Source organism: Hesperophylax consimilis, chromosome 27, assembly GCF_061612785.1.
Source record: "Hesperophylax consimilis isolate HC1 chromosome 27, BYU_Hcon_1.0, whole genome shotgun sequence".
NCBI lineage: Eukaryota > Metazoa > Arthropoda > Insecta > Trichoptera > Limnephilidae > Hesperophylax > Hesperophylax consimilis.
Window position 1 is genome coordinate 28,665,098 of NC_142862.1, and position 16,022 is coordinate 28,681,119.

General features: G+C 34.1%; 1 protein-coding gene across 2 annotated transcripts in view; it reads left to right on the forward strand.

The window, feature by feature from the left end:
- Positions 1–16,022, forward strand: part of Start1 (Steroidogenic acute regulatory protein-like) — a 53,370-nt gene that overhangs the window by 11,550 nt on the left and 25,798 nt on the right. For both annotated transcript variants that reach the window (XM_089648293.1, XM_089648294.1), the window contains exons 5-7: positions 1,865–1,918; positions 2,019–2,145; positions 3,040–3,182. In XM_089648293.1, the coding sequence (XP_089504419.1) occupies positions 1,865–1,918; positions 2,019–2,145; positions 3,040–3,182 (324 nt within the window). The remainder of the gene's footprint in view (positions 1–1,864; positions 1,919–2,018; positions 2,146–3,039; positions 3,183–16,022) is intronic.

The following is a 16,022-nucleotide window of genomic DNA, read 5'->3' on the forward strand; positions in this document are numbered from 1 at the left end:
TCTTTCGACATAAATTTATTTCCCGCTAGCTTGAACATTCGTAGAACTATCACGATGCTGACATCTACAAGAATTTCTCGAAAATAAAATTGTATTTCATTAAAAAACATCGATAATCAAGTGAGCCTCTTTGCGCCTTCGAGTGCTATAGTTTACAATTTTGTCAACGGATGGCGTTAGTCCAATTTTGTTATTATATTATGTGACATAAAATTTAAGTGTTCAGTTTTAGAAAAAGTTTTCATAACTAAAAATGATAAGTGCTCATGGTGTCCCACTTGTGTCTATCAACGCAGTGGCCTAAGTACACACACGCCGAATGAATGGGAACGGGACCACATTCAAAAGATACGGTACGTCTTTGTATGAAATTTTATGTTTTTGTTTTTATAAACATCTAAGAGTGTTGACACACGAGGATTTGTTATCATATTGTGGAGAATAATCGGTTCTGTCTATATAGTCCAATAAATCATGCCAGAATAATTTAATTTGACATTTAATTGCGTGCATAGATATTTGAAAATATGTACCGCGTACGGGTATAGATAAAACGGAGCAAATTAACGTGGTTAAAAGGTTAATAAAACAGAGTAAGTACTTCTGTGTTACACCACTACTTATTTATATAATTTGCTTTGATTAACCCTTGGAATACCATCCTCCTGTGACCTAATACATACTCCTTGATGCGCCGGCTGACACTATTTTCGTAATAACTTGTTTGTTTTTTGCAAAATTATGTTTTTGTAAATTTTACCATATTACCAGATAATGTGTTTATCTTATCTACTTTCCCCGGGATAGCTACTTATATTCAGAGAATTTTTTTGTCTCAATGTTAAAAAAAAGATACATAAATACATGCATATACACATTCAAATTAATAGACCAGCCAATCAGGGAAAGGGGAATAAACCAAGTTGAACCGAGCAAGGGAGGCGATATGTCCGTCCCCCTTTTTGTGTTTTGTCAATAAATAAATCTGACAGCATACAGGCAACTCGCATTGTGAAATCAGCTTTCACCTTTCGAAAAGAAAATTTGCTTACAAATAAGTAATCCTTTTTATAATGGCACGCAAATTGTTGGCTTCTATTATACATACGTACCAAATAACACATTGGTTGACTTTTTTTATATTTTTCAGTTAAATGAGTGTTCTTCAAGATAAAAATTAGTCATACTTTGAGGCTTCCTCGTAAATAAATACTAAAAATTAAATATGTCTTTTGAAAATCGGAATTATGACATTTGACATGGAATTTTGCAACATGCTTTTTCCACATCAGATAAAATAAATATATTTGCAGGTAAAGAAACGATAAACTACAATAGTATTAAGATACTGTAGCAAACTAAAATTAAATATAAAATATGGCATACTAAAATATACAAGCAATTTTTAAGGTTCAAAATACCATAAAGTACGGTGAACTAAATCTATACTCAAATTCATATTCAGATGTGGAATGTAAATTGGACTTATTTTTTGAAAGCCCAGGCAATGCTGGGTGCTTCAACTAGTTCTTTAAGTCGCTACAGTGACATAATGCCAAAAACTTTGCAAATGCAATGGTAAAGGTATCAAAAAATAAGTCGAATTTACGGGTCTCTGTATTCAGAGAACGGGTTGCTCTTCCCACGAGCGAATTCGAGTACAGATTTGTAGAACTAACTTTAATATGTGCTCGAGCTGAGACTCCAACACAACGAGATGCTCAGAGTTCTCTGTATCGGGTTCCAGCTTGTACTACAATATTATGTACTAGTTGGCTATTCACTAGTGACAATGTGTATGTACACGTATTGAATATTAGATGTATGTCTGTAATGTTATAGTATATTATATCTGTTGTTTCAGTTGACCACCAGCGGGACATGTACATTCCTGATAGCCAAGGTGTTCATATTTGATGTGAGTATTTCTCTACCGTAGTAATGGACTCTTTACAGTTGTGTAGATGAACATGCTAGCTGTTTGAAGGAAGTTAATTGGTTTGTTTGTTTGTTTGCAGTGGACCAAGTCTCCGCAGCCGGTGTTCCAGGTGCTTCTGGTGTTGCTCTCCTTCTCGCTGTGTTGGGGCGAGGCCTGGTTCCTGGACTGCAAGGTCCTGCCGCAGGAACACCTCTATTCGGGTCCAGGTCAGTCTACGACCTCACCAGTTCACACCCACAACTCTGTTTGTTCTTAAGGCTAGATGAGAGAACTGTACAAACATTTTGGCTATGATTAGAAGGAAGAACTGTATGCGCATTTAAAAGTTTACCATAAACACTTGCGAACAAAATTGAAATAATTCGATTTTATTTTATTTATTGCATCTCACTATGTATACATAAAACACATTTATTTTCACACAAAAATCAACCTCACCAGGACTAAGCCTGTATCAAGGTTAACAATTTACATTTGAGTGAAGCAAACATAAGAGTAATCACAAACATAAAGTAAATCTACATACAAACACAAAATATTTCAAAATTAAAGAAAAAATATGTATTAGATGTGTTACCAGATGGGTAATTTGACAGTATATTGTAACAATATTTGAACTATAACTAATCATTATTCAAAAGAAGAAACAAAGTAGATAATAAAGACAGATAGGGTGACATTCAGCAAATGCGACTTATATATTTATTTATTTATTTTATTTATTTAGTACAGGTGATGATACAATGACACATGTAGATAAAAAATACTTTGACTGCCCAACTAGGAGGAATTCCCGTTTTAGGACAGTATATGAAACAACATTTAGTATTTGAAAAATATTTGTCAATATTTTCGAATTTTCAATATATAAATATCTTTATACATATATAAACTGCAAATGTATCTGTAATCGAATTTGTGTATTGTGAGAATATTTCCCATGCAACCTGAATTCTGAATAATTACAAAATATAGAGGTTCTAGGGGTTGAATTAGGAGAAGCACATTCCCAAGGTAGCATACAGCACAGGAATGGCAGGTCAGATGACTTTGGGTTCAGGTCAGTAGATTCGTGTAGATAAAGTTGGGTATGTGTTTAGGCCCTGGTGCGCCCCCGTTCCTGTTCCCCGTGGTGCCCGGCGGCCTGGGTCCTAGCGACGTGACCAGCATCGGGGACTTCTACAGCCCCACCGAGTCCCCCGAGGGGAGCCCCCGCCTCGACAGAAGGGGGCACAACAAAAAGGTAGGCTTGGCTACTTACTTATTACCCTTATTCACTTGGGAAACATTCCTTGTCCCCTTGAAAACCAGCAAAAGGTTAAATGAATTTCTTTTGTAAGGAATCCTGCATCTTAACACTATATCTCCACAACTTCTTACACTTTTTTTTTGCCTTAAGTGGGGTCCCCCAAGGTTCCCACCTAGGACCAATTCTTTTCCTACTATTTATTAATGACATTTCACTAATTTTCGATAATATTCACTTTCTTCTATTCGCCGACGATCTAAAGATGTTTAAATCGATCGGTAATTCTTCTGATTGTTTAACTCTACAAATGAACTTAAATAAACTTTATGAATGGTGCATCGTAAACAAATTACATCTTAATATCAACAAATGCCAAACGATCAGTTTCCATAGATCTAAAACCCCTTTATTATTCAATTAACAATGCCAATCTAAAAAGAGTTTTTGAATTCAATGACCTTGGAGTTATCTTTGACTCCAAATTACGCTTCTTGAATCACATTAATAGCATTACCAGTAAGGGATTACAAATGCTTGGATTTATTCTCAGAATCGCTAAAGACTTTAATAACATAAAAACTATAAAATTACTATACACGTCTCTGGTTAGAAGTCAGGTTGAATACAATGCAACCATTTGGTGTCCTCATTTCAACTCTCATTGTTTACAAATTGAAAAAATTCAAAATAAATTTTTACGTTTTATTAATTTCAAAATTGGTATTCCTTTTTATTGAAATCAATTATGTCAATTTACGCAGTAAACTTAACTTATCGAAATTATCTGAAAGGCGAAAAATATTTGATCTCCTTTTATTATATAAAATTGTTCATTCAAGGTTAGACTGCCCTGACACTATAAACTTGCTATTTTTACATATACCTTCAAAATATACTAGACGGAATATTTTATTCTACAACAATAACTTCGCTACGAATTCTGTTTTAGAAAGAATACATAGGTTGGGCAATGAACTAAGTGATGTCGCTGACATATTTAATTTAAACTTCAATACAATGTATGAGAAATCATTATATTTTATTTCAATTTTCTATTCTTTGTTTTATACTGTTGTCAAAAATGAAATTTGTAATTTTTATGTACTTAAAAGCCCAATAGGGCGTCAATAAATAAATTAATAAATTAATTAATAATTAATATTCTTCATCAAACGTCAGTAAGAATATATAAATAATTTGCACATGCAACCCTTCGTTCATACTAGTCTTCAGTTCTTAAATTGTTCTGTTCAATTAAACATTGCTTTGAAGCGTCCATTCCTAAGGCTGTTTCTTACCTAAATCTTCATGCAGGGTTCTCGTTGCTCTCATTCAGCTGATATGTTTAAGGCCTCAGCAATCTCATGCACATGCACTCTGCGATCTTCCAAAATATTTTTCATTTTTATCCGGATTGGAAGATACTCTCAGTATCGCCCTGGTGTGAGACCACCATTCAGAATTGAAAGTTGTCTTGTCCGTGTTTGGTGACCAGATCTAAAAAGTATGCCAAACAGCTTTTAGGGCATACTTGGGGTCAAGGTCAGTTCCGTTTGAAATTAGGTGTGAATAAACTTAAACAGACATCATTTGTTCCCAGTTAGTCTTCACGACAGGTTGCTCGATTTTTTTTCTTAATTTTTTTGAGTGAAAGATGGTTTTATGTTCGAACAAAAGCGATGAAACATCTAAATCGAATAACTGTTTTACATATCACAAGTGAGTATTTGTACTATAGTTTCAGCACGGGCAAGTACCCCACTGGGTTACTAGGCCCATGTTATCACATAATGTTTGAAAATACATTATATAATTATCGAAGAAAGCAAACACTTTGTGGCTTGACATTATACAAAATGAAACAAACACTTAGTTTTAAACCACTTTATTTCGAGTTATATTCGTCTATAGACGACAATATAACTCGAAATAAAGTGGTTTAAAACTAAGTGTTTGTTTCATTTTGTATTTTTTTACATTATATAATGTCAATAAAAAAATGTATTTAATCATTATTACTAGATTATGTTTATTTATTCAAAAAACAGTTTTTAGCATAAAAAAAACATACTCTGCACATCTCACTAGGGCATTCCTGTATCAAGATGTGCAGCTTTACAATTACATCATTTAAAAAAATACATATATGTAAACTTAATATAATAATAACATTAAATTTAAACCCAAAAAAGAAAAGTTAATGACACGGTTGTTTCGAGACCGGTAGACAAAAATAAACAAAAATTTAGTAACAAATGTACGAAAAATAAAACAAAAATGTCAACAAAAGAAGCATTGGGCAGTACGTTTATAGTAAGTTGGCAACAATAATATTCTTCTGTTAACTAAAGTACAAGGTACCTGTGCTGGCTTATCATACACAAGCATAGGGTAACCATACTAACAATTACAACATGGATAGTATGAATAATAAATTATAAGAAAAAATAAAATAACTAGGTAAATAATAACCGATAGGTAAGTATTGAAGGCCTCAGCACGGGCAAGCCACCCAGTGAGGCCAACATTACTGGAAAACTTTGAAATGTAAAAAAATATTGTACCAAATAAAAAAAAATAAAAATAATATTAACACATTGTAGTCGGGCGCTTCAAACAATAGACTCTAGCCTATAGCGTGTGTTTTTCGCGATTAGCGCAAAAATATATCGCTTTCTTAAAATTGATACAATTTCTAAACCAAATAATATTTTCGATTGAAATTTTCAAAGAAATCATATATGACATTTGATCATCAAAAATAAATTATAATTGCTTTGATTACATCATAATTTCACCACATTTCAGAGCTGAATATAAAAACCTGATATTAATTCAGTAAATTAAAAATTAAAAATTCTTGAAAAAATCGTTTACGACCAACTTTACCCGACTATCGCTACAGCAATTACACACAACCAACACGGATTCATGAAAAACCGGTCTATTACATCTAACCTGGTCCTATTTGTCAACTATTTGCACAGCAATATGGACGAAAGGGTACAGGTCGATGCTATGTACACCGATTTTTCAAAGGCGTTCGACCGCGTTATTCACTCAATTCTTTTAAATAAACTTACTCGTCTTGGAATACACGGTGACTTATTTAGATGGATTAAGTCATACATTAGTAATCGAAGTCAAGTTATCTCAATAAATGGTGTCTTACCCAAAATAATCAACGCAACCTCGGGCGTTCCTCAGGGTTCCCATCTTGGTCCGCTTTTCTTTAATATATACTTAAACGACATAGGCTCATGTTTCCAACACTCAAAATTTTTAATGTTTGCAGATGATATGAAAATTTATAAAACGGTCATCTCTCTATCGGACTGTAGAGAGCTACAAAGTGACTTAGATAGGCTCTGCAACTATTGCACAGCTAATTATTTGGACCTCAATGTTTCAAAATGCCACACCATGTCCTTCACCAGAAACAAGCATATAATTAACTTTCCCTATTCACTCCGCGATGAACCCGTGATCTCAAAAAGCGAATGTAAGGACCTTGGAGTCTACGTAGATAGTAAACTTATATTTAATACGCACATTTCTTCAATCACTGCTAGATCTTACAAAATGTTAGGTTTCATACTGCGTCTGAGTAAATTATTTAAAAATCCACGTACGCTAGTAATGCTTTATTCCTCACTAGTCAGAAGTACACTGGAATATGCATCGCCTGTCTGGAATCCCAAATACACTTACTATGTCAATAATACAGGGTGTCCGGAAACTCGTAGTACAAGCGGGAAACTGGTGAATCTACATCACATTTGGAGTCGATTTTGTAGTATATTTTTTTTTTATTTGAGCTTTCGTTATCGAGTAAATCGAGTTTGAAGTTGATTTTTTTTTTTTTTTTTTTAATCAAATTCTTATAAATTATTACTGAAGATCAAAGTACCCAACTAATTAAAACTATTTGAAAGTAAAACAAATGAAGAAACTCGGATTTTAAGCATTATTTTGAAATCACCCTTCATTTAACCCGGTGTAATCATAAAATATTTCTGCTCTGCAGGGTTAAAACATCTGTTATTCAACCCTAAACACCAGAAAAAACTTTAACCCTAAAATAGCCGAAAAATATTTTTTTTTGGTTTTTTTTTTTTTTTTTTGAAAATGCTCAAATCAAAAAACTTTATGTTTTTTTGGGTTCCCCATGTGGTGTAGATTCTCCAGTTTCCCGCTTGTACTACGAGTTTCCGGACACCGTGTATAGAGTGCATACAAAATAAATTTATTAAGTACCGGTCAGTGGTTGAGTGGGCATAGCGCTTGGGTCTCACCCGAGCGTCGCGTGTTCGATTCCTCGGCTGGCTAAGTCCTCCATCACAACACAAGCAACATTTTCGGCTTTCTGTGGTGGTAGTAGGAGATTTTCAAACATTGTTGGGTTATTCGTAACCCGGGAATGTTTGTCTTTCTTTTAAAAAAAAAAAAAAAAAAAAAAAAAAAAAAAAACCTAGGTTATAAATACAACAATAATTATATCTGCACTCTCCAATCCCTGAAATCCAGGCGAGCGGTAGCTGACATGACATTTCTCCATAAAATAATACACAACGAAATAGACTGCTCAGAACTTCTATCCCAAATAAATTTTAACACCCCACCTAAAAGAACTCGACACACCAACCTTTTTTACACAACTAGTAATAATACAAACGCTGCAGCCAATTCCCCTATTTCTAGTGTTGCGCACTTGTTGACATCTTTTGGCAGTAATAGTGTGTATTATATACAACTGCGCCTTATTGTCATAATTTTGCTTTCACTATATAATAACTTTTTTTTTTTTTTTTTCCTTAGGTTTGTCAACAGTGATTCATATCAAAGCTCTCGAAATACAATTACATTAATTAAACTTGGTTGATACTATCACTAATTACAGACAAACACAACATTGATGAATAACTTTGATGGATACATAAAATTTCTCGTATACATTATTTCTAAAACTAATTTTTGCGCAACATTCAAAGGATCTAGGGTAGTCTTGTTACAAGAACCCCAACAGACAACATTATATGAAAGCATTGATTGAACAAGAGCATAATATACAGTTTTTAGTGTAACTTTATCCAATATGTTTCTTAGATTTTTGAAAATGTAGGCTAGCCTTCTTATTTTGTTTCTTAACCTTTCCTCATCTGTGGTGTGTATTTACCACACATTGGTTCTAATAACTTTCATAACTCTATAAATATAATTAATTCTGGGTTCAGATTTAAGGTATTCCTCCGTTATACATTTATGCACTGAATTAAAAAATAATATATTACATATTTTTCAAATTCAATTAAAAATCAGAGTTTTTTTGTTAAACATCGGGAACAAATACACCGATACAATCAACCGTGTGATACTAAATACGCGAAGAGTGTGCGAGGAAATGACACGCTATTGATGTCCCGCTTTAATTCGCTATGCGGGAACATGAGACATCCACACTTCTGCAGTTGTATTTTTGATTTAGACCATCGATACCTACGACCGCACAGCTGTGTCTGTGCCAGCCACCAGCCGCGCCGCTAGGCAGTTGGCAGCGAACCGTCGTTAGATGTGGACCTCTCGCACGTTTCTTTCGCATCTGCCGATGGTTTTTTCATGTTTTCAGCAATTAAATTACAATTATTATCACTTCTGATATAAAATATAATAAACATAATCGATTAGCTATGAATATTCATATTTTTCCGATATTAAATCGCTTATTTTGAGATGTGTATTGACTACACAGCACCGTAACGCGTGTATTTTTTTAGCACAGTAAGGGAAAGGTTAATATAGTAATGTGATTGTTCCATTTTATGCCAATATTTTTGATCGATTTCGCTAACATCGTAAGAGCCAAAAGTACTTGAATTTGAGACAATCATCATGTTTTCATTAAATCTTATTTTACTTAACTAAATAATAATAATATTTGGATGATTTATATAATGCCGCTTTTGTGCAAAATCACCTCACGGGCGCTGTGCAAATATATAATACACTTTTACAATGATCTACTAACTATACCTACATATATGGAGATAATAGAATTTTTAATCCTTTTTTGGTAACTGAATTTATGTGTGAAAGGAAGTTAAATTTGAATAAAAAATCACGCAAAGATCATTAATTTCACTGACAGAGGTGAGGGGAACATTATTGATTTTATATTGGTAGTAAAAAGTTTGAGTTATTCTGAAAAATCTTATTATGTGACATTTATAAACATTATGATAAAGTTTGTTAAGTTTGCACCAATCTTGTAATTTGTTTAAATTTATTTGAATGTGAATACAGTCAATTATTGTTTTTATATTTTTAAATCATCGGCGAAAAGCAACACTTCAACATTATTATCGAAAAAAGTGACAATATTGTTTATAAAAAGTAAAAAAAGTATTGGGCCTAAATGCGACCCTTGGGGTACACCGCTAGTAGCCATGAATTTGTGTGATAAGTTACAGTTGTTTTTTACTTGTAGAATTCTATTAGTTAAGTAGCTCTTTATCGTCTATGAAATGTTGACATTTGTTATATATGTATATAATACATATATACATAAATATTATACATAAGTTTTTAATATAAAATTAATTTACTAAACACAACCTTAGATATTCATAAAAAAAACCTCCTGTAATTTAAGCTCTTTATCTCCTCCGCTATTTTAAACTTAGGAGTTATCTTATGCCGTATTATGGCTCCCAAACCATCTGTCTGACTTTTGTTTATCAATGAGAAATCAGAGTTGGTCACAATGGTACTGGTAATATGTACTTGTAAACAGCTCTAGATAATAATCAATTAGTGTATAAGACTGTATTTCGGTGAATTATGGTCTTATCAGGTAGATGACTAAGTACCTAAGTAACCCGGCAAAGAGGTGAGAACACAACATGACTCGGTGAAGTATTTTTTTTTCTACATTTGCTCCACACAGGAGGCATCTTTGGGGATGCTGTGTGGAGGGTCTTTTTAGGGAAAGTAAGAAGAGGAAGTTCTGGTAAGGAAAAAGGTATGAGGGATGGGTAGGAATCTGACGTGAATCTGAGTGACGTACGTATGAAAACATCATCCACCATAAGGGGCGTGGAGGGGGGGGGGGGGTGAGAAGAAGGTTAATGTTTCAAGCTGGAACTAACCATACACATTCTCAAAATTTCATTGAAATCGGTTTTGCGGTTTCGGAGATTAGCGTGTACAAACAAAGTGACATGTGTTCAATAATAATAATAAGTTTTCGATTTATACAAAATGTCTTATTTTATAAAAAAAATGCCATATACATAAATGTCTTCTTTAAAAAAATTGACTTCATAAATCTAATAATTATTTTTTTTATGATCATTTAATTTATTTTATTTTATAAAATAATAACTATTACCATTCATTATAATATTTTTATCTATATACAGGGTGTATCGGCACTAACCCGATAAACTTTAACCAGCTATTCCTTAGCACATTTGGAGTAAAAAATGTTATGGGCACCTTGCTGTCCGGTAGCATTTTTTTTTCAATTAAAAACAAAAAAATTAAAAATTTCCACACTCCGTCACTGGCATTGCCATTGTTTCTCGTGTTCAACAGCTGTTATAAGCAAGTATGTAGAAAAGTGTCTTCGCTCTTTCGCACACACTAAATAAGAATAGTTAAAAATGAGACGAATGGTGCCGTGCCATTTCGTTGTGATTGTAAAAGCGCGCCAATATAGGTACACACGTACATTATTCAACGGAATTCGAATAAAATATTGCCAGATGGGTTTTCAAACTTTGACAAAGGATAAAACAGTGGTGACATGTGGTGAAAATATTAATAATAAATTTTTTATTAAAAAAAAAAGTTACCGGACAGCAAAATGCACATAAGATTTTTTACTCCAAATATGCTAAGGAATAGCTGGTTAAAGTTTGTCGGGTACGTGCCGATACACCCTGTATACTTATTTTTCTATACTACTTATCTATTTTTAAATTCGTTAATTTACATGATCCTGACGAAGAAGCCATTGACTTTGAAACATTTAGATTATTATTGATTAAAAAGTTGTGTAAACAAACATTTACATACAATCAAAATGACGTCAAAATGCGTAATTTAATTATGTAGTTTAGATTTATATTTTAGAAGACAATTGTTTCCAAGGTTAAGAAGTTAAGTCTGAGTATTGACACAATGAAATCTACTAAATCCAGACAATCAATTAATGAGTTGAACATTTACAAAATAATAATTCACCAATAATCCTTCTGTCACTTGAAATAATTAATCCCATTGTTGTCAGCGACAAATCATAACTAATGAGTTCTGATAGCAAGCATTGTCTAAAATATATGTGTATCAGAAATTAACTCTTTCAATGGCCATGTAATATGCAGGCCTGGACTTACCCATATAATACCTACACATCTATCACGTCTTATATCAATAAAAAAGGTTTTGTTAAATAATGAAAATTCCATCTATTTATCTTACATTATTATTTTTTTGATTTATTTAGTTATAATACATTACAAAATAATAAGAATAATTAATTATTCTTGTTTAAAAAAACTCATTTCGGGAAAGACAACATTGATTAACATTCATAAAATAAAAGGAACTTATTTTTACATAAGAGCACGAACTTAAAAGAGAGTTCAATGAACAGTGTACATAGATTTTAAAACAGATTAGACAGAGTTAACACAGTTAGAATGGAAAATATTTCATAAATACATTAAAGGAAGTAAACACAGAAGTTAGAGAGTTCCAAATAACAAATACATACGAGTATGTCTCCGATTAATAAAACTGCTGAGGAAATAGCTTTTAAGAGCTTTTACCAATGTTTTTTTGGTTACTAGGTAATGCGTTGTATTGCTTATATGCGATGTATTGTAAATATTTAATTTCAATTTTAGTTGTGCAAGTAGATGACAATAAGTTTATTTGATTTTATGATTGTGTTTTGTGCTGGTGTATGTCGCAATTAAAGATTAGTTTAGTGTTGGTGTGTGAGGAGTGTTGAATTTTTTGTAGAATGGCTTTGTGTCTGTGATTATATATATATTTTTTTTTATTTTTTATTATTTTAATATAGATCACAGTTACATTAATACATACATATTTTGCAATATATCATATTTAGGTACATAGTTGGGCATGTATACCTTATCAGAAAAGAGGAGCTCTTGTGCCTGATAAGGGAGCCACGATTCTTACTTAGATTCAATGTTATGTGTAAAATATAAATAAAATATATATATATATATATCTTTGACATGTGTATCACATGGTAGATGGTTATCCAAACTTGTATTTCGGATGTTTGTTTTTTTGGTAATGGTGCCCCAGATACTAACTAGATAACTCAGGTGTGAACGGATCGTATCATGATATGTGACACGCAGAAGAGATAAGATGTTGGGAGCACACCTAGAGTACACCGGTTATCGGAGAAATTTTGTATTTTACATACTCAACATAGGAGTTCCACAAGAGGTTAAAATAAATGAGTAATCCCAAATATTTCGTTACTATGTTGGAGATTTTCATTTCCAAGAATGATATTCATGGACATGTTATCTTTTACCCCGAAAGTAAGAAAAATGTTTTTTTTTTAACATTTAGGCTTAATTTGTTAAATCGCAGCCATTTAGCAAACTTTGCGAGATCTTTATTCATTAGAACTTCAAGTTCCCTCAGATTTTTACAATGAAAGTAAATCACAGTATCATCAGAGTAATGTTGAAGTTTTCCTGAGATGCCACATTTAGTTAAATCATTGATGTATAGTAAGAAAAATAGAGGTCCAAGAATCGAGCCCTGTGGCACTCCACATGTGATTTTTCCAAAGCCGCTTAGGTTCCCTAGGTATAACTTGGGAGCAGATTTAAAGATTTCCCGACTATGCCCAAATGTTCCATTTTCTATTTCATGATCTATCGTATCAAAGGCTTTTTTTTTAAATTTACCTCTCAAAATTGGTCAGAAAATTTTTACAAAAATATTTATCTTTTCGATTTTATTATGTGAAGTTTGGAAATTTTTTTAATGTTAGAAATTTTTTGATCTAGGAAAAATCAATCAGAAAAATTGGAACATGGGAGAAAAATCGTGTTAAAAAGGGTTAGGAAATTGTGTAAAAGTAACGGAAAAAAATGACTTCGCGAATTCCCCATATTTCTGTTTAAAATTTGGATGTTTTAACACGTGCACTGGTTAACCAATACTGGGTCCAGACAATAGTGTGACACACTCACACTCAGATATTAAAAAAGGCTTACCGCGAATGCCGCACATTAGTCCCGATTCCTCAATATGCTGAAGAGTCTGCGGAACTATGACATCCCCAACAAGTGACGATATCAAAGGGATATAACAACTCGGAAAGACACGAATGCGAAGTTCTTTCCATTGTATCCACAATTGGGGTACAAGTGGTGTGGGTGAAGGGAGTAAAATATGAATTATTATTTTCACAAAGAACCGAAAAAGCGCCACAAGTCAAAAATTGTCTAGGTCGGAGAGCATACCAATAAAAAATGCTTTTGATTTTTATTTTTCGGAAAGTCAGTATCAACAATATAAAGATGGAAATCTAGTGTGTAACAATATGGTTTACATATCCTCCGCAATTTGCTCAGAATTATATTTAAATATATTGTTGCATATTTACCTTCTCGTATGTTCTGCCTTCTCACCAATTCGGACCGCTTGGGTGGGAAAAAGGGAGGTGAGTTTAATTATAAAACATCTTATTATTTATGATTCTCGATTTTAATTGGGTTTGTCAAGTTTTAATACTTAATCTAAATTATAATTAGATCTACTTACATCTATAACTTCACTAGTTGTCATATGGTTCGGGTTGCTTCTTCATTATTCACATCGTCATTGTTCACTGTAACTACTACACTGTCGTCACTGAGTTGGTTCTGTGCGTTGGCCTTAGTAAGGCCGAAGTTCTAGGTGGCGGCTTCTGCAGTTCTGCAGCTCAGGCCTCCCGGCCGCGTCTGGTCACGGCGCTTTCTTCACCTCACGGCTTCTTCACCTCACGCCCAGCATTACGTCGCCGGGCGGAGGTTAACATATCTTGAAAATCACTTTCTCTAACTCGACTGTAACTTCTTCATCCGCCGCCCAGCATCACGCCGCTGGGCGGGGAGCGCGTACTTCACCACCATTCCTGTCTCGGTCTCCTCTCTCTCCCGCCTCGATCTTGACTGTCTTCCGTCCTGAGCTCGTAGGACCTGACTCTCTTCCCCGCACTTCTCACTTCTTTCCTTACAACCCACGTCTGTCAACACTTTCTTTGTCTTGGGCGCACATTACAATGGAAGATGCTCTGAGGAACTAGCGTCATTGATCCCTTCGGCACTGGTGCGTAGTCGGGATACACGCCAAACGCGTGCCCATCATTTGTACACGGTTGGCATTTGTCACATGAGAACGGGTCGCTTCTACGATTCGTTCTTAAGTTCAACAGCTCGGCTGTGGAACGAACTGCCGGCCTCTGTGTTTCCTCCCTCCTACAACATGGGACTCATAAAGACCCATGTTCACTCCTTCCTCTCCACAAAAAGACCCTCCACACAGCATCCCCAAAGATGACATAGGCCCTGAGGGAAATTATCTTCTTGTTCTGGCCTCCTGTGTGGAGTTAATATATAATAAAAAAAACACTGCGGGACATACTCAGTTTAACGTTGAAATTTATTTGTGATGAAATTTGATTCGTCACAAGTGGAAACCTTTAAAACAATTCAGCTTATCCGGCTGGTGGCCGAGTGTATAAATGCTTCAGATTACCACCCAGGCGTCGGGAGTTTTAAGCGTTTATGGCGAACATTTTCCGTTTATCTAAAAATTGGAAATATATTTTTTTCCTAGACCTGTGTCCTCAATGTGTATCATTTTGGCAAATAGCTGGGACCCCTCCGAGGTTGGGGCCATATGGAAAATTTGACATAGAGTCCTGTGTCCTCAATTCGTACAATTTTCGCAGCATTCCCAAAGATGACACATTTTGCCCTAAGGAACTTATCTTGTATCAGGGCCACTTGCGTGGAGTTAATGTTAAAAACAAATTTAAAAGAACGTTCCCTGACCGTCCCCCCCCAGTTTGGGTTTGTTGAAATATTTCTTTCCAAGTCTCGTGTCTTTAGTGTGTATAATTTTGGCACCTAGCCGGGCCCACGTCAAATCGCGGACCTTAGAAAAAGTGTTGAAATATTATATAGCGGAAGTCCGGCCCTAGGTACGGGCAAAAGAGACAATAATGGGGTGATCGAATCGACAAATTGTGTTCATTCTGCCTTTTGGCACATTCAAGTTTTAATAATTTATTATTTAAAATATGTAGGCGCTCTTAGAACCTAGCATCTTAATCGTGGTTTTTTTCTTTATGATTCAAGCTAGACGCTTTTAAACTATATGATGTGTCGTCAGTGACGAGGTCATCTGCGAAATGAGTACTTTTCAGAACATTGACAATATTATTTAAAAATAAAATAAATAATTGGTTATTATTTTTTTGGTAAACTAATGTTTAAGACAAGATTTTTTATGCATAGCACAAAGGGTAACAATTATTTTACAAGCAATAATTATTCGCCTGAAACACTCATCCACATTGAAAATCAGTTTTATCAGGAGATTTTTCAATGTGGATGAGTGTTTCAGGCGAATAATTATTACTTGTAAAATAATTGGTATTGGTCTCAGACGCCACCCATGGGGCACACCACACGGAGTTATCTATCTTCAGCGGCCAGGGTCAGGAACTAAAGAAAGTCATTGAACTGCCCCTGTATGTGTCTGTACAGTGTAATGACAAGGTATAAT